This window comes from Emys orbicularis, chromosome 4 (assembly GCF_028017835.1).
Source record: "Emys orbicularis isolate rEmyOrb1 chromosome 4, rEmyOrb1.hap1, whole genome shotgun sequence".
In the NCBI taxonomy this organism is placed as follows: Eukaryota; Metazoa; Chordata; order Testudines; family Emydidae; genus Emys; species Emys orbicularis.
The window spans coordinates 78,608,078-78,631,855 of record NC_088686.1 but is presented as its reverse complement, the minus strand read 5'-3'; the positions used below and the strand labels follow the sequence as shown (position 1 = coordinate 78,631,855).

Here is a 23,778-nt window from a genome sequence, read left to right as displayed (position 1 = left end):
CCAGAGCGGTCATGATGGGCATTGTGGGACACATCCTGGAGGCCAATTAGGGTGACAAAAGCAAAAACACGGTCTACACTGGGGGGCATCGCAAAAAGCTCTATGTGGCTTGTCGAGGTGATTTTATTTTGTCGGCATAGCAGGGGAGTTAAATCAGTGGGAGGAGCATTGTTGTGTGTACACCTCCACTGCTTTATCAATGAAAGCTGATGCAAACCATGGTCTCAAAAGGGCAACTGGTACTATGGCTCACAATTGATACTATTGCTAATCCTTCTTTGTCTGTAAAGTTTGCAAATCTTTGACAGCAAAGGTGTTAATTGCCCACTTCATTTTAAGTGATTTCTTACAACCTGTGTTAACCCCTTATGCTTAACAATCGGTCCCACCTTGTGTTTAGTTGTGACATTCTAGTTACCTTTTCCAGACCTGAAGAAGAGCTCTGTGAAGCTTGAAAGTTTTTCTTCTACCAACAGAAGTTCGTCCAATAAAAGATAGTACCGCACCTACCTTGTCTCTTCCATTAAAATGGCAACCTCATCTGGTATGATAACATCTACTATAGGGGAGAAATAGACCTGTTCAAAGAGTAGTTCGTGCACTAAAATTATTCATTATATAGGTATAATGTTTGTTATATATGTTTACTACATATGTCTGTGGTTTTATATTGTCTAAGCTAGACAGGTGACACCTTTTTAAAATTCTTTCTCTAGTTCTATTTTGCATTTAATGGAGATGTCTTTTGGAGGCTCTTGGGTTGGCTAAAAAGGAAGTACTCAATAGAATGTTCTAAAGTGTAATCCCCAGACCCAAGATAACCTTTGAATGAGTTTCTGTAAACAGTATCGTGCCTGAATGGTAATCAAGTTTAACATTTAATACAGCACATGATGCATGTTCTTTTCAAATTCTAAAAGCTGTGATATTTTGACTAGCTTTGCAATTTCCCTTTGAGCTTCCTCTGACGCCAGAAGCTCAGTCAAGCAAGAATTGCAGGAGTCTGATGGAAATTATAGCCTTTCAAAATGTACCATCAAGACGTGATTGTCATATTTTAATGTGCTATCCCTATTTTCTTGAAAAGATATAAACTTGACTTTAGGCATTTGGAATCTGATTGCTGCTCTGTACACAAAAAAGTTACGGGTCAGTGAACATAGTTTAGGAAGGGGAAGGAGAATTCAGATTAATAGCTTGAAAGCCTGTGACAACTATCTAGTTTATCATCTGCTAGTATTAGAACTTCAGGTTATCCAGAGTTAATCCTGAAGCCCTTCTGAGGGGTGGATAAATAAATAAATCACTTCCCTCCAAAAATCAAATATCCGAGTGTTCTGTAGGTGCTTGTATTTTTGAACTGAGTTTCTACTGAAGGGGTATTAGGAGATTCTAGTAATTTATTATTTGGTTCAGGGATTTCAAAGCCCAATGTGCCTCTTTATATTTTGCCTCCTGATGCTGCCTCCAAAGTAGAGCTGTCAGAATGGAAGGTAATACAGATGTTAACCTCGTGTCCTGGTTAGATTGGAACTTAGATTATGTTCTGCCAACCTGAAATTCCACCTCCATTTTCAATTGGATAGTCTCCTCTTCATGCTTTACCTCATGCAATGTTTCTGTGCTTAGGGAAACTGCTACTGGATTTCATAAGAACGTAAAAATGGCCATATTGGGTCAGACCAATGGTCCATCTAGCCCAGTATCCTGTCTTCCGACAGTGGTCAATGCCAGGTGCTTCAGAGGGAATGAACAGAACAGGTAATCATCAAGTGATCCATTCCCTGTTGCCCATTCCCAGTTTCTGGCAAACAGAGGCTAAGGACACTTCAGAGCATGGCTTTGCATCCCTGCCCATCCTGACTAATAGCCATTGATGGACCTATCCTCCATGAACTTATCTAGTTCTTTTTTGAACTCTGTAATAGCCTTGGCCTTCACAACATCCCCTGGCAATGAGTTCCACAGGTTGACTGTGTGGTATGTGAAGAAATACTTCCTTTTGTTTGTTTTAAACCTTCTGCCTATTAATTTCATTTGGTGACCCCTAGTTCTTGTGTTATCAGAATGAGTAAATAACACTTCCTTATTTACTTTCTCCAAACCAGTCATGATTTTATAGACTTCAATATCCCCCCTTTAGTTGTCTCTTTTCCAAGCTGAAAAGTCCCAGTCTTACTAATCTCTCCTCATACGGCAGCCATTCCATACCCTTACATCATTTTTGTTGCCCTTTTCCAATTCCAATATCTTTTTTGAGATGGGGCAACCAGATCTGCACACACAATTCAAGATGTGGGCATGCCATGGATTTATATAGAGGCAATATGATATTTTCTGTCTTATTATCTATCTCTTTCCTAATGATTCCCAACATTCTGTTAGCTTTTTTTGACTGTCGCTGAACATTGAGTGGATGTTTTCAGAGAACTATCCACAGTGACTCCAAGATCCTGTTCTTGAGTGGTAACAGCTAAATTAGACCCCATCATTTTATATGTATAGTTGGGATTACGTTTTCCAATGTGCATTACTTTGCATTTATCAACATTGAATTTTATCTGCCATTTTGTTGCTCATTCACCCAGTTCTGTGCGGTCCCTTTGTAATTCTTCGCGGTCTGCTTTGGACTTAACTATCTTGAGTAGTTTTGTATCATCTGCAAATGCTGCCACTTCTGAGGTGGCTTCATTTCACTTTTGGGTGAAGTAATCTTTGTGTGTACTCTGTATAAATGGCTTTGGAACCCTTTGGGATGAAAGGTGCCATGTAAATACGGAATGGTACATGGCATATTAAGATAGAGACTTGCCTTGATAGAGGGAAAAAATAAAACAGCCCCTCTCTGTTGCATGCATGCACACACACAACGTGAGGGCTGCGAAACAGTGTAAGCTACTGAGGTGGTAAAATAGTGCTGCTGAAAGGTGCTAGATTGCTGGCCCAAGTTTTCATCCACTTAACAGATACAGCATAATTAGTAGCAATGCAAGTGTTTCCCGTGCTGCTCCACCGGTGTGTCTCAAATCATTAGGAGGTAGTGGCTTAGCCTCTGATGCATTCAGTCTTTGCCTCTCTTCTGAGACAACTGTCAAGGATACCAATGATCTAAAAAGTGATTTATTGTGAAGTTGACATTTGTCAGCTAGAAACTGGGACCCTTCAGTTCTTTTCATATAGGCCACTGAAGAACTGTCACATGGTGACATGTTCCTAGAGTCATTGAGTTTTAAGGACAAAAGGCACTACCAACTCATCTAGTCTTATCACCTGTATATCACAGGCCTCCAACACCACTCAGAACCCGCACACTAAACTCAGCAACTGAAAATAATCAAAGTATAATAGTCCACAGACAACTAGACTGCTTTGAGCCATAGGCAGACAGTTTTAGGAACCAAGGCACACCAGTGCCCGAGGTCTCAGCAATGGCAAGGAAATAATTGAGAATCCTGACAAGTGACCTGTACCCATATGCTACATAGGAAGGTGAAACCCCCCCAAGGTCACTGCCAATCTGACCTGGGGGAGAATTTCTTCCTGAGTCTAAGGGCTGCTGAGCCTTGTCCTTTACCTTCACAAGTGACACCATCATACAGTTGCACTTATAAACTTGTCCAGCTCTCTTAAAATTAATTAAGTTGTTTGACCCTGGAACTCCTATTGGGAGGGTATTCCACAACCTCACCCCTCTGATAGTTAGAAATCTTCTAATTTCCAGCCTGAATTTGTTCATGGCCAGTTTATATCCATTTGTTTTTGTGCCAATGTTCTCCTTTACCTTAAATAGCTCTTCACCCTCCATGGTATTTAGCCCCTGGTGTATTTATAGAGACTAATCATATCCCCATTCAGTCTTCTTTCCGCTAAACAAGCTAAGTTCTTCCAGTCTCTCCTCATAAGATAGGCCCTCCATTCCCCTGATCATCTTAGTAGCTCTTCTCTGCATCTGTTCCAGTTTGAATTCATCTTTCTTTAGCATGGGTGATCAGAATTGTACACGCTATTCCAGATGAGGTCTTACCTTGTGCCCTGTACAATGGCATTAATGCTTCTCTATCTATACTGGTAGTGCCTTGCCTGATACTTCCTAGGATCACATACGCCTTTTTCACAGTTACATCACATTGGTGGCTCATCATCCTGAGATCAACCCACATACCCAGGTCTTTCTCCTCCTGTCATTTCCAGCTGATGAGCGCTTAGGTTGTAGCAGATTCTTATTAGATCCTATGTACGTGACCGTGAACTAGGTACTCTTGAATTACATCCTGTTTCTGTACTCCAGTCTTAAGTCATCCAGATCTTTCCATATAATATTTCGATCCTCCTCTGTATTGATGATTCATCCCAACTTGGTGGTATCAGCAAATTTCGTTAGCGCACTCCTACTTTTTGTGCCAAGGTCATTAATAAAGATACTGGATAAGATTGATCCCAAGACTGATCCTTGAGGAATTCCACTAGTAATTTCCATCCAGTCCAGTAGTTCCCCTTTCAGCACTACTCATTGCCTTTTGCTCTTTAGCTGTTTCCTTATCCACATTACATTTCTTATACTGAGTACCATCTTCCCTAATGTAACTAATGGTTTCCCATGTGGTACCATGTCAAACACATTATTGAAGTTCAGGTACAGTAAATCTTTCCTGATCTAAAAAAGTTATTTTCTCAGAAGGAAATAGTTAATATGGCATGATCTGTCTTTGATAAATGCATGTTGCATTACATCGCCTTTACCACTTACCTCCATGAATTATTCTTTCCTTTACAATTTAGTTTTCTCTCTGACAAGAAATTAAAAGTAGAGTAGATGCAAGTAGTATTCTTTGTTTGTTTCCCTCATTTGCTGGAGGGCAAACGCGTTTGCCCACTTATGGCTCTCCCTCCAGCGAAAGCTGTACAGTGTGAACAGTGTCAGTTATGTAATAGACTGAAGAGGAGTTAGAGAGACGTGGATAGCCTGTTTGATTTCTGCTAATACAAGAGTGAACTGTGTGGGGAGGGAAGACTATCTCATTCAGATTCTACCCAGTACTCATAATTAATAAAATAAAATTAAAAAAAAAAAAGTGTGCATTTCGGAACCAAATTTCCCATCAGGACTGTTACGGGGACTTGGCATGGAAACAAATTTTGTTTTAGCCCTGACTACGTTTTCAAGATCTTTTAAAAAATTCTCTGTGTTGCTTTCCATTGGTTTAGAAATGGGACAGTTTTGTGGCTTTGTGCGTAATGCTTTGTCTCTGCCTTGAAGCCTCTGTGTCCTGCTTGGCAATATGAAGACCATTGTGACGTGAACTAGCCACTTTTGTCTTCTAGTTGTAGGTCCAATAATTTGAAGAAACCTCCCTTGCCACTGCCCTTTTTCTTCTGTTGCAGTTTCTCCCTGCACAGAGACAGCAAGTGAGTGCTTTGTTTTGGAATCCCTGCCCACCCTGTGATTTAAGACAGCACATACTGCTGCATGAATTAATATGTTCAGCTCACTCCCCATACCAAACACATAACCTCTTCAGTCCTTGCTTTTGTATTTCTTGATTGTATCTCTCTGGGATGAATGATTCCTGAATGTCTTGTTTGGATATGTCTTTCTGACACATGCTTATCTAATCAAGCTCCCGGGGTTAAAGGACTTCCTGGAGGGTGTTTCACTGAGGGTTTACCAGGCTCCCCTGCCCCCTCGGAGCTGTCTTGCTGCAGAGAGCCTTCAGTGTGCTGTAAGGATTATTCTGGTGCAGTTACCCTGCTAACTGCAATGTGAGCTGTGAAGGGAACTACAAAAGCCAGTTGGCAGACTATATCTCAGTCTGTAACCAAGGAAACTGATGGCTGGGGTGTGCGTGATGTGTGCGTATGTTAGATAATTGCAGAACGTTCGTGATGTTCTGAAAGTGTTGATACCAAAACTTTGTTTTTATAACAGACAACCTTCAAGTGAGATATTAAAGCAAGGTCCTTCCCATATATGTGTGAGTTGTGTCCTGACTAAAGTTAAAGATCTCATAGTTCTCTTTGGAAAGAGCAGAGGAATTAACCCTAGGTGTCCTGACTACCACAGATTGATGTAATAGCAGGAGGAGCCTGGAACTGTCAGAGTAGAGTAAGAGAGAAAATAAGTGTAATTGACAGTGGGGAAAATAGATTTTTCAGATGGGATTTGAAAGGGGATAGTCAATATAGAGGAGAGATGCAGGAAATGATGTTCCAAGATGCCAAGAGCTGCAGAGGAAAAGGCTTCTTGCACCAGTATTGGCAAGACTTAGGACAGAGAGGAGGTTGTGGCAGCTGGGGAAAGGAGAGAGGAAGAGAGAAACCCTCCTCGAGGCATGATACTCGTTCGTGGGCATACTAGACATGACTAGATAGGCAGTCTGTGAGGTCAGCTGGAGAAGGACTATGAAGACATTGTTTTTAAATGTAGGTTGTTTTAACTGTATCCTGAAGCGAATGGGACACCAGTGGAGTTATGTGAGGATGGGATGATGTGATTGTATGTGTGAGAGGGCAAACAGCAGTATTCTGCCAGAGTCTGCAGAACTGGGGAGGCTGTAGAGAAGGAAACTCCAATAGTGAAGGCAATGAGGAGTTCAGCAGACATGGTGTTGAGGCAATGGAGTACCTGGGCAATATTGCAGAGCTGATGATAGATCAACGAACTTGAGTGTAGAAGCGAAGTCAAAGGTCAAGGTAGACGCCAAAACTCTTGACAGTGGAGCCAAATAGGAGATCTGAGTTGAGAGTTAAAAATAGATGAATTGGAGATGTTCGAGATAACCATAACCTTTGGCAAAACGAGTAAGGCTACAATTCTGTCACAGAGGTTATGGATTCTGTGATTTCTCCAGGACCTCCGTGACTACTTCTGGGGCAGGGCTGAAGGCGCTACCAGCCCCAGGACCACTGGAACCGCGGTCCCCAGCGCTGGAGCAGCAGCTGGGGTTGGGTCAGCCCCCCTGGGACTGGAGCAGCAGCAGTCAGGCCCTGTCGCAGGAGCAGCGGTGGGGCTGGAGCAGCTCCAAGCCCCTGCAGTGCTCGGTTAGCTCTCTTCTCTCCCCTTCCCCCCTGGGGTATTTTTGGTAAAAGTCAGGGACAGTTTGTGGGCTTTGGTGAATTTTTGTTTATTGCCCATGACCTGTCCCTGACTTTTACTAATAATACCCATGACAGAATCTTTACCTTAGTTATGGTTAGAGGAGGAGATGGGGAGTCAGGACTCCTGGGTTCTATTTCGGGCTCTGCAACTGATGTTGGTCTTGGGCAAATCACTCCACCACTTTGTGTCTCACTTTCACTGGTTGTAAAATAGGAATAGTAGCCCTGACCTCTTTTAGATGCCATGATATCCTCAGATGAAAAAACACCATCCATTGCAAAATATGAATAAGTATTTGTATCTGATCTTCAGTATATGCCCTGTTCATGAGTGACAGAGAACTGTTTGGGAACAAGCATATGCAAAAAAGTGTGTAGAGCACAAGTAAAACAAAGTAGCAAGCACATCACAGAAGTCTCTGAGGGGACAAGAGCTACCATGTAATAGACAAGGCTGAGTCTTATGAGATTGAGAGACATTAGCATAAGCATGGATCACTCAAAATAAATATCAGAAATGGAGATTTCTGAAAGTTGATTCAATTTTCTAGACATTTCTGGAATCTTTTCCAATAAGCAGCTCAGTTTCATTATTATAAAGCCCTTCTCCACTCACTGAGTGCAGTCAAGAAGGTGGTGGAGATTTTGGTTGTTTGCTTTTCAGAATGCATGTTAAATGGCTGGTTCCTAGGGGTGCATTCTCACTCTGGGATTTTGAATCCTATGTCTGTTGCTTGAAGACGCAGTAACTGTTTTCACAGAGCTGAAGGCATTTGGCACTGTCCCTGTTAGGGGAATTTTGGCAAAGGCGTTACTGTGTCAGAGCCAAACCTTATTTTCCAAAACAAATGTTGCCTCTGTCCTTGCCCAGCCCTGACTCCCAGAGCAGGTACAGAGCCCAGTTGTCTGCACCATATTTCTAAATCTCCATGCTGCAGCCTGTTTTCTTCCTCTTTTCTATTAACCACTTGCCTTCTGCCAAATGTTCTGGGCACTTCCTAGCATCCCACTGGTTTTGAATTCAAGGTTAATTGGTCATTGACACAGCTAAGCACATGACATGAAAGGCCAGCAGCATAGGGAAAACTGAGCAAGCTCAGTACTTCCGACATTCCTTGTTGGTGTAATGCTTTTCAGCATACTAGCTACAGTACATGGTTGTGGCAGGCTGAGATTCTGGGCTGCATGGCTGCCCTGTTACCATCATGCTGCCTACTCTTTTTTTGTTGGGGGGTGGGGGAGGGATTCCCATTGTAAATTCTTCCTTTCCCTTGCAACACAAAACATTTCCACTTCATGCTGGGCCCATCTCCTGCCACTGTCCTGACTAACTTATAGGAAAACATCAAGAACAATGGTATACAAGTGACTTGACGATCTGCAGTGCTGTGTTGTGGTGCAACTGCATGATGGGGGCAGGAGGATCCATACAGGAGAGAATTTCTGCTGCAAGTCTGAGTACTCCCCAGAGCTTTAGAAACTCTGAGTTAGGGTATATCTATACTACCCGCGGGATCGGCAGGCAGCAGTCGATCCAATGGGCGTTGATTTATCGCGTCTAGTCTAGACGCGATAAATCGACCCCCAAGCGCGCTCCCGTCGACTCCTGTACTGCATCAGCGCGAGACGCGCAGGCGGAGTCAATGGGGGAGCGGCAGCAGTCGACTCACCGCAGTGAAGACACCGCAGTGAGTAGATCTAAGTACGTCGACTTCAGCTATGTGAATAACGTAACTGAAGTTGCGTAACATAGATCGATTCCTCCCTCACTCCTGCCCCCCCTCCCCTCCCCCAATGTAGACCAGGCCTTAGTGTCATTGCATGAGTTCAATCCCTTGCTGGGTTGTATCAATGGGATTGTGTGGCTTCTGTAAAATAGCATTGGTGAATCTACTATAGGGAATAATGCCACACTGTCCTCAGGTGTGCATTAAGATTTAATAGATCTTTTCTTTCTCTAACTTCTCTGATTCTGTGGAATTGTTTTTAGGAACAACTCCAAGGTCATATGAGGTTCAAGAATGTGCTTTTAAGCTTTACATTTACTGCTTCCTACCAGCTAAGCCAGCAGCTTTCCTAATTATAAACTATATCTAGTTAAAGAAGGACTTGAAAGAATTTTACCTGTTTGGCTGGGGCAGTATAAACCCAGGCTTTTATTGAGTGTACAGCTGAAAACTATTAGAGCAGCTAATCTCAGTGCACCAAAATGCAGGCCAGTTCCTTTTGTAGGCCTGCGTTTCAGGGGCTACTCCTTTTCTAAGAGTATACAGAATTGACCAAGCTGATTATATAAAAGTGACCATGTGTTTCTCCAGATTTATTTTCAGGTATTTAAAACATCACATTTACTCACCTTAAAAATCAAAGAATCACTTTTAAGTGCCAGCACAGCAAATGGTTCTGAAAACCCACCTGGATTGTTCCTCTAACATCCGCTCCAAAGGTAAAGGTTCTGCAATGAGGACTTTGCAGACAATGTTGGTGATAGTGTAGGAGGCAGAATAAAGTCCAGTTAGGGTGCTCATAACTATTGGCTCTGCAGGGATAACAGGAATGCAAACCTGTTTTTTTGTGAGTAAAGTCAACAATTTTGGCTCAGAAATGCACAATGTAACATGGTAAGAGGGTGTTGTTTTTACATAGCCACTTTCCTGACAATACTTCAACAGATAGGGTCTCTTATCAGATCAAATCTTCCAATCCATTTTAACCAAGAAGATCAGGAGGCAAAGATGAAGAGTTTGTTCTTGTCCAGACATAAAATAACATGATGTAATCCTGTGAAATGAAACAGAGCTTTCATAATGGTATTTATGTATCTGCTGTTTGTCAGCAGTCATGGACTTTTTATAACTTCTGTTTAAAAACAAAAAACCTTCTCTCTCTCTCAAGTTAAAAAAACAAACCCCTCCACCCCAAATCTTTATCTTTGCATATGGATTGCTAGGGATGCTTCTAACAGATCAAGATGATTGTCCAAAAATTCTTGGGTGCCTCATTATGCCTTTTTCAAATAAACATTGTCCTTGCAAAGAGCATGCTAGGCTCTATTCTGAGCAGCACTGAACACCTTCAGCACTCTCAGACTTCAATAGGAGCCATGTATACTCAGAACCTTAGAGGACTGGGCCCTTAGAGGCCACAAAGAGAAACACTAATGGTTCCATTATTCCCAGCACAAACACTGGCAGTATGAATGGCCTCATTCTGTCTCCCTGTTACTTCCTGGGCATGAGGAAATGTGGCTGCAGTTCTGAGTCAATTCTATCATGTCATGCTTTTTGTTTTTGGGAATTGATCTGAGACCCACCAAACTTATTTCACTTAAATCTCACAGTGGATTTAACACTCCCATTTTAGAGGTGAAGGCTTTATCTGCTAAGCCTTTCATCCATATTCCTCTTGTCCTTGCTGGTTTTGCATTAGGAATTGTTCATACCCAAATTTACTCTCTCATTTAAACTCTGAGGCCTACGTTTTCAGGTGATATTGACCAATACTCTGATTTTCAGAAAGCACTGGGCACTTGTCCTTGTAAAGTGAGTCAAGTTGGGCACACTAAAATGAAGCACCCAAAATAATGTCCTTTTTGAAAATTTAGACCTGTTTTTTTTTGTTTATTTGTTTTTAATTAATGGAAAATAGCTTTGGATTGTAGTGATTTTTAAAATAACACTTTAAAATACCATGTTCTTCAAGTACTGTAGTTGTCCCTGTGGGCGCTCCACGTCAGATGCACATGTGCCTATGGACCTTTGATTGGAGATTTTCAGTAGCATTGTCCACAGGTTTGCCCCTGTGCCATACCTATCCTTGGGCTCTGGTCTGAGGGTGCATAGGGAAGGTCGGATCCCCTGCTGCTGCAGTTCCTTCTCAGCCGCCTGCAGCCTGAGATTGAGCCTTGCTGCATCCTTAGTTAGCTTGTGAACTTTGCCTTCTTACTTGATTTATTCTTCTTTTACTTATTTTGAATTTAATTGATTTTCTTTGTTTTCAGACTTTTTGTTTGGTTTTTTTGCACTGTATGTATTCCTCCTTCCTTGACAGCCAGGGCTTCCTGCCACCTCAGCTCCCCCTTTGTTTGGGGCTGCCTCTGTGTCCAAAGTATGGTCAAAACCCCAGGGTTTAAACTTTGCAAGGTCTGTTCCATCTTCCCTCCCTGTACATTGGTCTCAAGAGACCCAAATGCCCCATCGACCTCCAACATCTAAGCTCTGGCAAGCCGTTTCAGAACCCCCAAAACATGCTAAGAAGAGGCCCAAGTCGAGTACAAAGGAGAAATCTCCCCAAAGATCAGTTGCTAAAGAGTCCTCGTGTCCCAGTGTGGGTACAGCGGACGCTCCTCTCCTTCCTGATACTGAGTCTCGCCCACCTTCAAAGAAGACTTCTGGGTCTTCTCATGCCGAGAAGCCCTGTTTGGTACCAGTCTTGACATCCAGTACAGAGCCCTTTTGACATAAGGACTCTGCAAGGAGATCAGCATCAACACCAACTCCCTTGGTACTAGCTCTTCTGGTACCGCATACTCTTAACAGGCCAAGAGCTTAGAGAACATACAGATTGCTTGCTCATGCCACCTCTGGTACTGGCAGCTACATCACAGCAGGCAGCCCAACAACTCACTTCACTGGTACTGAGCTCATTGCTGCTCCCACAAGACTTCTTTATCCTTCAGGAACCCAACTCTCCTCTTTTGGCCAGTACCAAAAGGGATCACCTGATGGTACTGTTAAACCAGCAAGTATCTACCAACCTGACCGCCAGTCTTGGCACCATCCCCAGTACAGATTCCACCTCCAGTACCAAAGTGGCTTCCAGTCCCCAAGAAAAAGGGAAGATGGAGGCCAATCCTACACCTCAGAGTGCTAAATCTGCAAAAATGGAAGCGCTTTCACTTCTGATTCACCCAAAGGAGGACTGTCCCCATCAGAGTCCCACCTCACTTGCATACTCAACTACCAGTTGAGCTTAAGGACCTCAGGCCTGTTGGTGAGCTCCAACGAGAGCCACTTTTAAGGCTTTTCACTGTCTTGCGGGTGGAGTTTCCACATTCACACACCCCACAACATACAGATTCCTTAAGAGCCCAAGGATATATACAGCACAGGTGCAGACCCACAGACACTGTTCCCAAAAATCTCTATCAAAAGCACATGTGTATCTGAAGTGGAGTGTCTATAGGAACAACACATTTTGAAGAACTGCAGTTACTGTACAGGTAAGTAGCCTCTCCTGGGTATTTATCAAACTATTTATTATCCTCTGTGACTTGTCTGCAATATGGAGTTATTCTGGAATAGCTATCTCTAACTCTGTGTGGGTGCTCTAATTCTGCAATAAATGTCCACACGTGGCATCATTCAAGGACATTTATTCCAGAATTAGAGCATCCATACATGGAGTTTTTGGGGAATAGTTATTCCTGTATAACTCCATGTGTAGGTATCTGAAAGTTGAGGTCTTACACCACTATTTGTGAAACAGCAAGTGTTACATCCGTGTGAGGCAACTATCCCTTTGCTTCAGGCTGGATAGAATCTTATTCTGATAACCGTCTTCTAGTCTGAATTGTGCTACGATGTTTCAAAATGACATGGGCTCCACTTGTCTTGCAGATGATACAGTAGTCTTTCAGATGACACAATAAGTTGTGGCCTGTCTTATCTCTTTCCCCTGAAGCACAGCTCCATTTCATCTGATGGATTCCATTCTACTAGTGACAGGCTGTGTTTAATTCACCTGGGAGTAATTGCCATCTTGAGCAAGGGCTGGAACATTTTAGCAATGCCTTCCCTAATCTCCTCCAGGCCAACTGCAATGAGTGCGATTTTAGGAGCCTGCACCAACCATTATAAGAAACAGGAAGAGAGACTGCCTCTGTAATTATAAATAAATAAGTGAAATGGGGAAAAAACAACTTGAGCATCTGTTCTGTATGATTGTGCTCTACAGCAGTGGTTTTCAAACATTTTTTCTGACGACCCAGTTGAAGAAAATTGTTGATGCCTGCAACCCAATGGAGCTGGGGATGAGGTGTTTGGGGTGCAGGAGGGGTTTCTTGGTTTGGGGGGGGGCTCAGGGCTGGGGTTGGGGGTTGGGGTGCGGGAGGGGGTCACGGCTCTGGGCTGGGCATGCAGGCTCTGGGGTGGGGCCAGAGATGCGGGGCTTGGGGTGCAGGAGGGGGTTCCGGATTTGGGGGGATTGGGGCACGGGGTTGTGGTGCGGGCTTACCTTGGGCGGCTCCTGATCAGAGGCGCAGCAGGGGTGCTAAGACAGGCTTCCTGCCTGTCTTGGCACCGTGGACCGTGCTGCGCCCCAGAAGTGGCCAGCAGCAGGTCCAGCTCTTAGGTGGAGGCGTGCAAGCGGCTTCTCACGGTTCTTGCCCACAGGCATCGCCCCCCAAGCTCCCATTGGCTGGGAGTGCAGAGCTCGTGCTTGGTGTGGGGTCAGCGCGCGGAGCCCTGTGACCCCCCCGCCTAGGAGCCGGACCTGCTGCTGGCCGCTTCCAGGGCGCAGCGTGGTGTCAGAACAGTTAGGGACTAGCCTGCCGTAGCCAGTCAGCACCGCCGGCGGGACTTTTAACGGCCTGGTCGGCAGTGCTGACCAGAGCTGCCGCGACCCAGTGTCTTGCATTCCCGCTGTTGCGACCACAGTTTGAAAACCACTGGTCTACAGGGACACTGTCAACGTTTAGAATCTTAAAACGTGACCTACATTTTTTCCTTATCTGTTTACAGTCACAGTATATATTTTTCATGAACAAATAATTGATTCAGTGTTTTCTCCCTTGCTGTCTTCCTACGCTCAATTCCTATAGGGAAAAAAGTCAGTAGCTCAGTCCTCAGAAGTGACCTTACAAGCCAACTGTTGGAAAGACCCTAAAATTAACAATTCATTATGTGAACAGTGTGGGGAAGCTGCAATAACAAAGCCATGTTTTGTGCAGCCTAGTCCTTGGGACTGAACCTGCAATGACAAACTAGCACGTGTCTTTGCAGTGCAGCACTTTTTTTTTTAAATTATAAAGACAGATTTCAGTTTCATGCTTCCCAACTTTTGTTATAAACAAAAAATAAAAACACCTTGAGTCTGTCCTTTTAATAGTAGTTTTTCAGTTTAAAGCAGACACTCTGTAGCTGAATTTCTACCTTAAACTTCCCTGACTATCTCATTTCAGAAAAGCTTTACACATTTATTAGGGCACGTCTTCACTACCCGCCGGATCGGCGGGTAGCAATCAGTCTATCGGGGATCGACTTACCGCGTCTAGTGAAGACGCGATAAAATCGATCCCTGATGGCTCTACCGTCGACTCCGGAAATCCACCGCGGCAAGAGGCGGTAGCGGAGTCGACGGCGGCGCGGCAGCGGTCGACTTGCCGCCGTCCTCACAGCCAGGTAAGTCGACCTAAAATACGCCACTTCAGCTACGCTATTCACGTAGCTGAAGTTGCGTATCTTAGGTCGACCCCCCGCTGTAGTGTAGACCTAGCCTTAGACAGGGATGGTAAAATTGTCAGTAGTGGTGCAGACAAGGCAGAAGAGTTCAATAAATATTTCAGTTCTGTATTTGCGAAGAAGCTGGATGATGTCACAGTTTGCAGTGATAATTACACAGTTTCTATTGTAACAGTAAGTACGGAGAATGTTACACAGACTGCTAACGCTAAACATTTTCAGATCTGAAAGACCAGATAATTTGTACCCAAGAGTTTGAAAAGAATTGATGAGGAGCTCTCTGAGCCATGGATGTTGATATTTTACAAAACTTCTGGAATACTGACAAAGTCCAAGAAGACTGGGAAAAAAGTTAATGTGTCAATATTTTAAAAGGGTAAACAGGATGACCCAGGTAACTATAGGCCACTTAGCCTAACATGGATCCCAGGTAAAATCACGCTAAGGCTGATATGGGATACAGTCAATAAAGAATTAAAATATGGCAGCATAATTAATACCTATCCATGTGCTTTCACGGAATATAGGTCTTGGCAAACAATCTTGATAGCATTTTTTGATGATATTACAAGTTTGGTTCACAAAGATAACTGTTGGCATAATAGACTTCTGTAAGACATTTGATTTAGTACTGCACGGCATTCTGATTTTAAAAATTAGCACTATACTAGAGTTCAAACCGATGACCAGAGAGGTGAGAACAGGCATTGTGGGACACCTCTCAGAGGCCAATCGCACCACTGTAATCACCACGGTGTCTACACTGGCACCGCAGCGCTGTAGCCCCGGCACAGAAAGCTCCATGCCTCTCGGGGTGATTTATTTAGAGCACTACAACTGCATAGTTTCTGCACACAAAGTGGCTTGTCCGTGTGTACACCTCGGGAGTAACGGCGCAGAAAGCTGCTTTACTGCCCAGAAACTTGCTAGTGTAGACGGGGCCTAAGAGCTTGTCTACACTGGCACTTTACAGCACTACAACTTTCTCGCTCAGGTTTCAGCGTAGTGTTGTAGTGCTGTAGTGTAGACCAGGGATCTCAAACAAGCTGTACCATCTCCATTTTGTCTTCAATCCTGCTTCTTACCTCTTGAGTAACTTTGCTACAAACTGAGTCTCTGAACAAAGGACTGAATGACCCATCCAAATTGTGAATGTATTCCAGAGGGACTTTCAAGCCAGCAAACTCACCAATACTGCTAAGAACCTGATACATGGATGTTGAATCTTTGTATGTATGTAACTGTTTTACCATTTAACATCTCTCTTCTTGTTCTTTCCTTTTTCTTTAGTCTCTAAAATTAAAGGTTTATTATAAAGGATTGGCTGGCAGCATGGTATTTTGGGTAAGATCCAACCTAATACTGACCTGGCAATGTGGCTGGTCCTTTGGGGTCAGAAGAACATTTTATATAGTGGAAGAATTTTAAAATAGGTCCAGTTCAGTGAGAAGTTGTGTTGACTGGGAGCCAGAGAAGTGGAGTGCAATAAGGGGGCTGTGTGATTTCTCCCCCCGCCTTTTTTTTTTTTTTTTTTTTTTTTGCGCTTCTTGATAACCAGTGTGGATCAGAAGCACAGTTTGTGACTGGTTGGGGAGTTTAACTTCATTGTTACCCACCAGTCTTGGGAGTATCTGCACAGCTTTTCGCAGCCTGCCCTGACCGTGGCATTTCCAGTGAGGGCTACCCCAGGTGCACACGGTCACATATGCGTCTTAATACAGATAAACACATGTCCTGCATTGAGGAACCAAGAATGTAGGTCACTTATAAGATGTAGGACTGTATTTTGGAAAGCAACAACTCAGACAGGACTTTAGGGATCATAGTGGATAACCAATTGAATGTGAGTTAGCAGTGCAATGTGGTGACAAAGAAAGCAAATGTAATCTTTGGACGTATAGTAAGGGGACGAATAAGTAGAAGTAGAAAGGTGTTACTACCATTGTATATGGCATTTGTGAGACCAATGCTAGAATAGTGTGTCCAATTTTGATGACCACTCTTTTAAAAGAATGTTGATAAATTGAAAAGGATTGTGAAGAGTTACAAGCATGAAATGAGATCTGGAAAACCTCACTATTCACATAGAGAATAAAGAAACTTAATCTATTTATCTTAACAAAATGAAATTTAAGAGGCGACGTGGTCATGGTCTACAAGAACCTACATGGGGAGATTTTGCATAGTAGAGGGCTCCTTAATCTAACAGACGGACAAAAGCAGAATAAAATATATAATGGATGGAAGCTGAAGCTAGACAAATTCAGATTAGAAATAAGGCATGATTTCTTTTAGAGAGGTTAATTAACCATTGGAACAACTTACCCTAGGGATGTGGTGGATTCTCCATTACTTGAAGTCTTTAAAGCAAGGCCGAATGCGTATCTAAATTATATGCTGTAGTCTAACTCACGTGGAAGTGATGGGCTTGATGCAGGAATCACTTGGTGAAATTCTAGGTGTTATGGATGAGGTCAGACTAACTAATCATAGTTCCTTCTGGCCTTAAAATTATGAACCTTGGTGAAATATAGCTGCTGCCTGACCGTGACACACGGAGTAGTATAACTGCTCTTCATGGTACAATGAGAACCTTATCAGACCAAAGTCTTAATTGATAATCTGTTGAGGGACCCCTTTCTTGTTTTAAGCTCTGATGTGGAGTCCCCTAATGCAGTGTTTCCCTCTTCTGCACACACTTCTGTATTTTTATTTCTTCTTTCTAGGAAGAGAATGGGGACTATACTTATGTGGAAAGAGTGCGGATCCCATTGCCTCATGGAACTTTACTGATGATGGAGGGAGCTACCCAGGAAGACTGGCAGGTGAGAATATTTGGGCAACATGAACAAGCTTTTTCCCATTGTGGTATAGTTTTCTCAATTTCCACAAACTACGCCAGTGAGGATATGAGTTACTGGGAAAGCTATTGGGAGATGTGTGTTATGCAATAACATGACGCTTCACTATATATTAACAGTTCTTTCCATAAAGAATCTCAATGCATCCCACAAAATTAATAGCTTAAGCTGAACAGCATCTCTGCAAGATCAATAAGTGATATATATCAGGGGGTAGCCGTGTTAGTCTGTATCCACAAAAACAATGAGGAGTCCGGTGGCACCTTAAAGACTAACAGATTTATTTGGGCATAAGCTTTTCTGGGTAAAAAAAACACTTCTTCAGATGCATGGAGTGAAAATTACAGATACAAGCATAAATATACTGGCACGTGAAGAGAAGGGAGTTGCCTTACAAGTGGAGAACCAGTGTTGACAAGGCCAATTCAGTCAGAGTGGATGTGGTCCACTCCCAATAATTGATGAGGTGGTGTCAATACCAAGAGAGGGAAAATTGCTTTTATAGTGAGCCAGCCACTCCCAGTCCCTATTCAACCCCAAATTAATGATGTTAAGTTTGCAAATGAATTGTAGCTCTGCAGTTTCTCTTTGAAGTCTGTTTTTGAAGTTTTTTTGTTGAAGAATGGCTACTTTTAAATCTGTTATTGAACATCCAGGGAGATTGAAGTGTTCTCCTACTGGCTTTTGTATGTTACCGTTCCTGATGTCTGATTTGTGTCCATTTATTCTTCTACGTAGAGACTGTCCGGTTTGGCCAATGTACATGGCAGAGGGGCATTGCTGGCACATGATGACATATATCACATTAGTAGATGTGCAGGTGAATGAGCCCTTGATGGTGTGGCTGTAGTGGTTGGGTCCTCTGATGGTGTCGCTAGAGTAGATATGTGGACAGAGTAGGCAACGTAGGCAGAATAGGGGTTTGTTACAGGGATTGTTTCCTGGGTTAGTGTTTCTGTGGTGTTGTGTGTAGTTGGTGAGTATTTGCTTCAGGTTGGGGGGGCTGTCTGAAAGTGAGGATTCGCCTGCCTCCCAAGGTCTGTGAGAGTGAGGGATCGTTTTCCAGGATTGGTTGTAGATTGTTGATAATGTGCTGAAGAGGTTTTAGCTGGGGGCTGTACGTGATGGCCAGTGGTGTTCTGTTATTTTCCTTGTTGGGCCTATCCTGTAGTAGGTGACTTCTGGGTACCCGTCTCGCTCTGTCAGTCGGTCTCCTCACTTCCCCAGGTGGGTATTATAGTTTTAAGAATGCATGATAAAGATCTTGTAGGTGTTTGTCTCTGTCTGAGGGATTGGAGCAAATGCGGTTGTATCTTGGGGCTTGGCTGTAGACAACGGATCGTGTGATGTGTCCTGGATGGAAGCTGGAGGCATGTAGGTAAGTATAGCAGTCAGTAGGTTTCTGGTATAGGGTAGTGTTTATGTGACCATCACTTCTTTGCACTGTAGTGTCCAGGAAGTGGATCTCTTGTGTGGATTGGTCCAGGCTGAGGCTGATGGTGGTGTGGAAATTGTTGAAATCAAAGTCACAAAGCTCAGCCACCAGGTGTGCCGTGGCCCCATCAGGGATACTGTTCCTCACAGCTTGTAGGCCATCCTCGTGTTGAATATTGGTGTAAAGAGCTTCTACATCCATGGTGGCCCATGGAGAGAGGATGGTGTTTTCAGGAAGATCACCGATGCATTGTAGTTTCCTCAGGAAGTCAGTGGAGTCTCGAAGATAGCTAGGAGTGCTGGTAGCGTAGGGTCAGAGGAGAGAGTCCAAATAGCCAGATAATCTTCCTGTAAGAATGCCAAAGCCTGAGATGATGAAGTGTCCAGGATTTCCAGGTTTATGGAACTTGCGTAGCGGAATAGAATAGAATAGCCCTGCTCGGGGCTCTAGGGATGTGTCTGTATAGATTTGTTCCCGTGTTATAGCAGGGAGTTTTTGAGCAGATGGTATAGTTTCTTTTGGTACTCCTCATGGGATCGGAGGACAGTGGCCTGTAGAATGTGGTGTTGGAGAGTTGCCTGGCAGCCTCCTGTTCATAATCCGACGTGTTCATGATGACTACAGTACCTCCTTTGTCAGCCCCTTTAATTATAATGTCAGAGTTGTTTCTGAGGCTGTGGATGGCATTGCGTTCTGTATGGCTGAAGTTATGGGGCAAGTGATGCTGTTTGTTCACTATTTCAGCCTGTGCACATCTGCGGAAGCACTCTATGTAGAAGTCCAGTCTGTCATTTCGACCATCAGGAGGAGTCCATTCAAAGTTCTTCTTCTTGTAGAGTTGGTAGGAGAGTTCCTGTGGGTCAGTGCGCTGTTCACTGGTGTGTTGAAAATAATCCTTGAGTCGGAGATGGCGAAAGTAGGCTTCTAGATCACCGCAGAACTGTATCATGGGCATGGTGGGGCAGAAAGAGAGTCCCCGAGATAGGACAGACTCTTCTGCCAGGCTAAGTGTGTGGTTGGCTAGATTAACAATATTGTTGGGTGAGTTAAGGGTACCACTGTTGTAGCCCCCTGTGGCATGTAGGAGGTTAGTTTACTGTCCTTTTTCCTCTGTAGAGAAGTAAAGTGTGCGTTGTGAATGGCTTGTCTCGTTTTTGTAAAGTCCAGCCACGTGGAAGTTTGTGTGGAAGGTTAGTTTTGTATACGAGTCTCCAGTTTTGAGAGTTCATTCTTGATCTTCTCCTGTTTGCTGTCCAGGATGCTGATCAGGTGGTTCCACAATTTCTTTGAGTGCGCGTGGCACAATCTCTCACCATAGTCAGTGTAGTACGTCAATTGCAATGGAATTTTTACCTTCAGTCCATTTGGTATGATGTCCATCTGTTTGCACTTGGAGAGAGAGCTGTCTGTCTGTACAATACCCACCTGGGGAAGTGAGGAGACAGATTGACAGAGCGAGACGGGTACCCAGAAGTCACCTATTACAGGATAGGCCCAACAAGGAAAATAACAGAACACCTCTGGCCATCGCGTACAGCCCACAGCTAAAACCTCTTCAGCACATTATCAGTGATCGACAACCTATACTGGAAAACGATCCCCCACTTTCACAGACCTTGGGAGGCAGGCCAATCCTTGCTTACAGACAGCCCCCCAACCTGAAGCAAATACTCACCAACTACACACCACACCACAGAAACACTAACCCAGGAACCAATCCCTGTAACAAACCCCATTGCCTACTCTGTTCCCATATCTACTCTAGCGACACCATCATAGGACCCAACCATATCAGCCACACCATCAGACCACTGATGAATTGGCCTTGTCAGCACTGGTTCTCCAGTTGTAAGGTAACTCCCTTCTCTTCATGTGCCAGTATATTTATGCCTGTATCTGTAATTTTCACTCCACGCATCTGAAGAAGTGGGTTTTTTACCCACGAAAGCTTGTGCCCAAATAAATCTGTTAGTCTTTAAGGTGCCACCAGCTCCAAGTGATATATAGAGATCACTCCACTTAAACTCCTATGTAATGGTCCTGCATTTAGGAGAGACAGTGACAAACACAGTATGCATTTGAAAGTGCATAGGCAATTTAGGAAGACAGAACTTAATGAAGTTGTAATTTGGCCTAACCACTCTACTGTTACAAAAAGTTCTGTGGGTTTCTTAATGGCCCTGAGCAGTCAGGACATGGGTTTTATGACTTATCAAATTATTATGAAAAGTGAGTAATGTCACCATCCTGTAAAATGAGGATACAAAATATTTAGTATTTGAATATTAAATGTGTTTTTAATTATGCAAACCCATATTCTTTTTGTTCATAATGTTTATAGCATCGGATACCTAAGGAATATCATGCCAGGGAACCACGGATAAACTTGACATTTAGGACCATTTATCCACACCCTGAGGGAATGCAAAGGTGAATGAAGACAACTGTTTTGGATATTACTGGATATAACATCACAGTAGATCCAAAGCCTCAGACATGGTGCTGGTTTGGAGCAAGAAGCCATAATGGATTCACAGTTACTGTCAAACATCTGATGGGGAGAGGGGAACAGAGCTGTCGTCATGGAGAACTGTGACAGTCACAAGTTTCCTGTAACATGCAGATGATACTGTCATATTTTCAGACATAAGATGCTATTTGATTTTGCTAATTCATAGACTTTTTGTTTTGTTTGATTTTAAAAAACAGTAGTGACCTGTCCCTTTTGAGAGAGGTGAAAATGCTTGCATAAAATTAAGATATGAGAGTTCACCCATGGGAAAGCAGCTTCAGTGATCAGTGCTTTTTTACCACCACCCCACTACCCTGGCAAAATGTGAATGGGTTTTTATAGCTGAGACAAGTAACAGAAAATAATCCTGTCATGCTGGTGTACATTAAACCATGTAGGTGTGTCTATAAATAATACTTTGCACTTACATAGCACATCAACTCAGAGGCTCTTGGTGCACTTATAATTAAGGCTACGATTTGGTCATGGAGATTGCGGAAGTCACGGATTCCGTGACTTCCACAGACCTCCATGACTTCAGCCTGCAACAGCTGGGAGCTGCAGGGTACCCCACCGTCCATGGTGGCCGAGAGCTGTGGAGTACCCCTGCGGCCCAGAGTGGAGGGGAATCCCCCACTGCTCCCCAGCCTCTGCAGGGAATTTCCTGGAGCTCCCCAGTTCCTGAGACCCCCAGCAGCTCCTCAGTTACCGCTGCCAGCAGGGGAACCCTCAGAGCTCCCCAGCCTGGGGGGCGGAATCCCCCAGAGGTCCCCGGGCGGCAGGAGCTCCCCAGCCTCCATGGGCTGGGGTCACTCCCAGTTACTGGGCAGGGGCCGCAGCTTCCAGCCACAGCAGGGCAGGATGCTGGACCCTTCTCCCTCCCCATTGGTCATGAACATTTTTAGTAAAAGGGACAGGTCACTGCTTCTGTGAATTTTTGTTTATTGCCCGTGACCTATCCGGGACTTTTACTAAAAATATCCATGACAAAATCGTAGCCTTCCTTAAATACTATAACCTAGCTCTTACATAGTACTTTTACTCTGTAGATCACAAAGCACTTTACAAAGGAGGTAAGTTGTATTGTTATTTGCATTACAGTAGCACCTAGAGGCCCCAACCAAGATCAGGGCTCCTTTGTGCTGTGTGTTATACAAACAGCTCTTGCCCTAAGTGATAGGTGAGACAGACAAGAGTGTGAGGGGAAACAGGCACATAAACGAGAAGGGATTTACCCACAAGTCAATGACAAATCTAGGAGTAGAACTCATGTCTCCTGACTACCAGTCCGGTGCCTTACCCCCTAGACTATGTTGCCTTGCTGCTTCACTATAAATAATAATAATAAATAAAGCCTTACACCACCCCGACAAGGTTGAGGAATATTATTTCCATTTTATAAATAGGAAATCTAAGCTGCAAAGAAATTAAGGTCAACACTGTGAAAAGTGGCCAAGGATTGTGGGTGCTTCAGATTTTGAGACTCTGTATTTGAGATACTTAGGGTCTGATTTTTCAGCAATACTGAGTATTTGCAACTTCCATTGACTTCAGTTGGAGTTATGGGTGTCCAGCACCTCTGAAACTCTGGCCTTGGATATCTCAAATTGGGTGCCCAAAACTACTGACTACGTTTGAAGATTTGAGCCTAAATTATTTCCCCATTGTCATGAGAACCCACTATTCCTGACTCCTCATCCTGCTCTCTGACCATTAGAAAATTCTTCTGTATATATGTGTAATCTCACAAATTCAGGTAATAGTGAAAAACACTTCCATCAAACCTCTTGTGTTCCAGACAGGCAAACAGCAGCTAAAACCCAATTCTAGGTAGTCTTGCAGGAACTCTTAAAAGCTTGCCTTGCCTACCTGTCTTGCTTGCTATTGTAACCAATGAATTCATGGTCACTGTTAAGCAAAGTCAGATATGCCCATATGTGGCTAAATACTCTCTACAGTTACTTGTTCGTCAGCTATGCTAGGCTGCAGGATGGTACATGTTCATTTTCTATATAATGTGGGACCACAAGCATTGATAAACATTCTCTGTATTGTCTCACATCAGTTAAGCTAAGCTTGATGATGCCCCTCTCTCTTGTCAGAGTAAGTCAGCATTTAGAAAAAGTCTGCTTCTGATTAGCCAGTGCTATGTCCTGCATTATGGAAGAAAATTGTTCCCTGCTGACAACAGTCAAGTGACTAATTGTCTGCTATGCGTAAATTTTCATTTTTATTGGTGATTGTAAAGGATAAACTCTCAAGCCACTGCGGTACTCAAGCTCTAAATTGGGCAGAATTGATTTCTCAGTGAATCACACGAGTATAATACTGTTATGATGTCTGCCTAAAGCACTGTACAGCATTTAAAACTGTATTTCTAAAGTGCATGAATGTTGATGGGAAAGAGTTATTAAA

The 23,778-nt window shown here is 43.5% G+C and overlaps 1 protein-coding gene across 2 annotated transcripts in view; it reads left to right on the top strand.

Annotated features, from left to right (window-relative positions):
• ALKBH3 (alkB homolog 3, alpha-ketoglutarate dependent dioxygenase) overlaps window positions 1-21,809 on the top strand; it is a 51,522-nt gene extending 29,713 nt beyond the window's left edge. For both annotated transcript variants that reach the window (XM_065403760.1, XM_065403761.1), the window contains exons 9-10: window positions 17,282-17,380; window positions 21,193-21,809. In XM_065403760.1, the coding sequence (XP_065259832.1) occupies window positions 17,282-17,380; window positions 21,193-21,285 (192 nt within the window). In that variant the 3' untranslated portion in view covers window positions 21,286-21,809. The remainder of the gene's footprint in view (window positions 1-17,281; window positions 17,381-21,192) is intronic.
• Window positions 21,810-23,778: the final 1,969 nt, after the last annotated feature.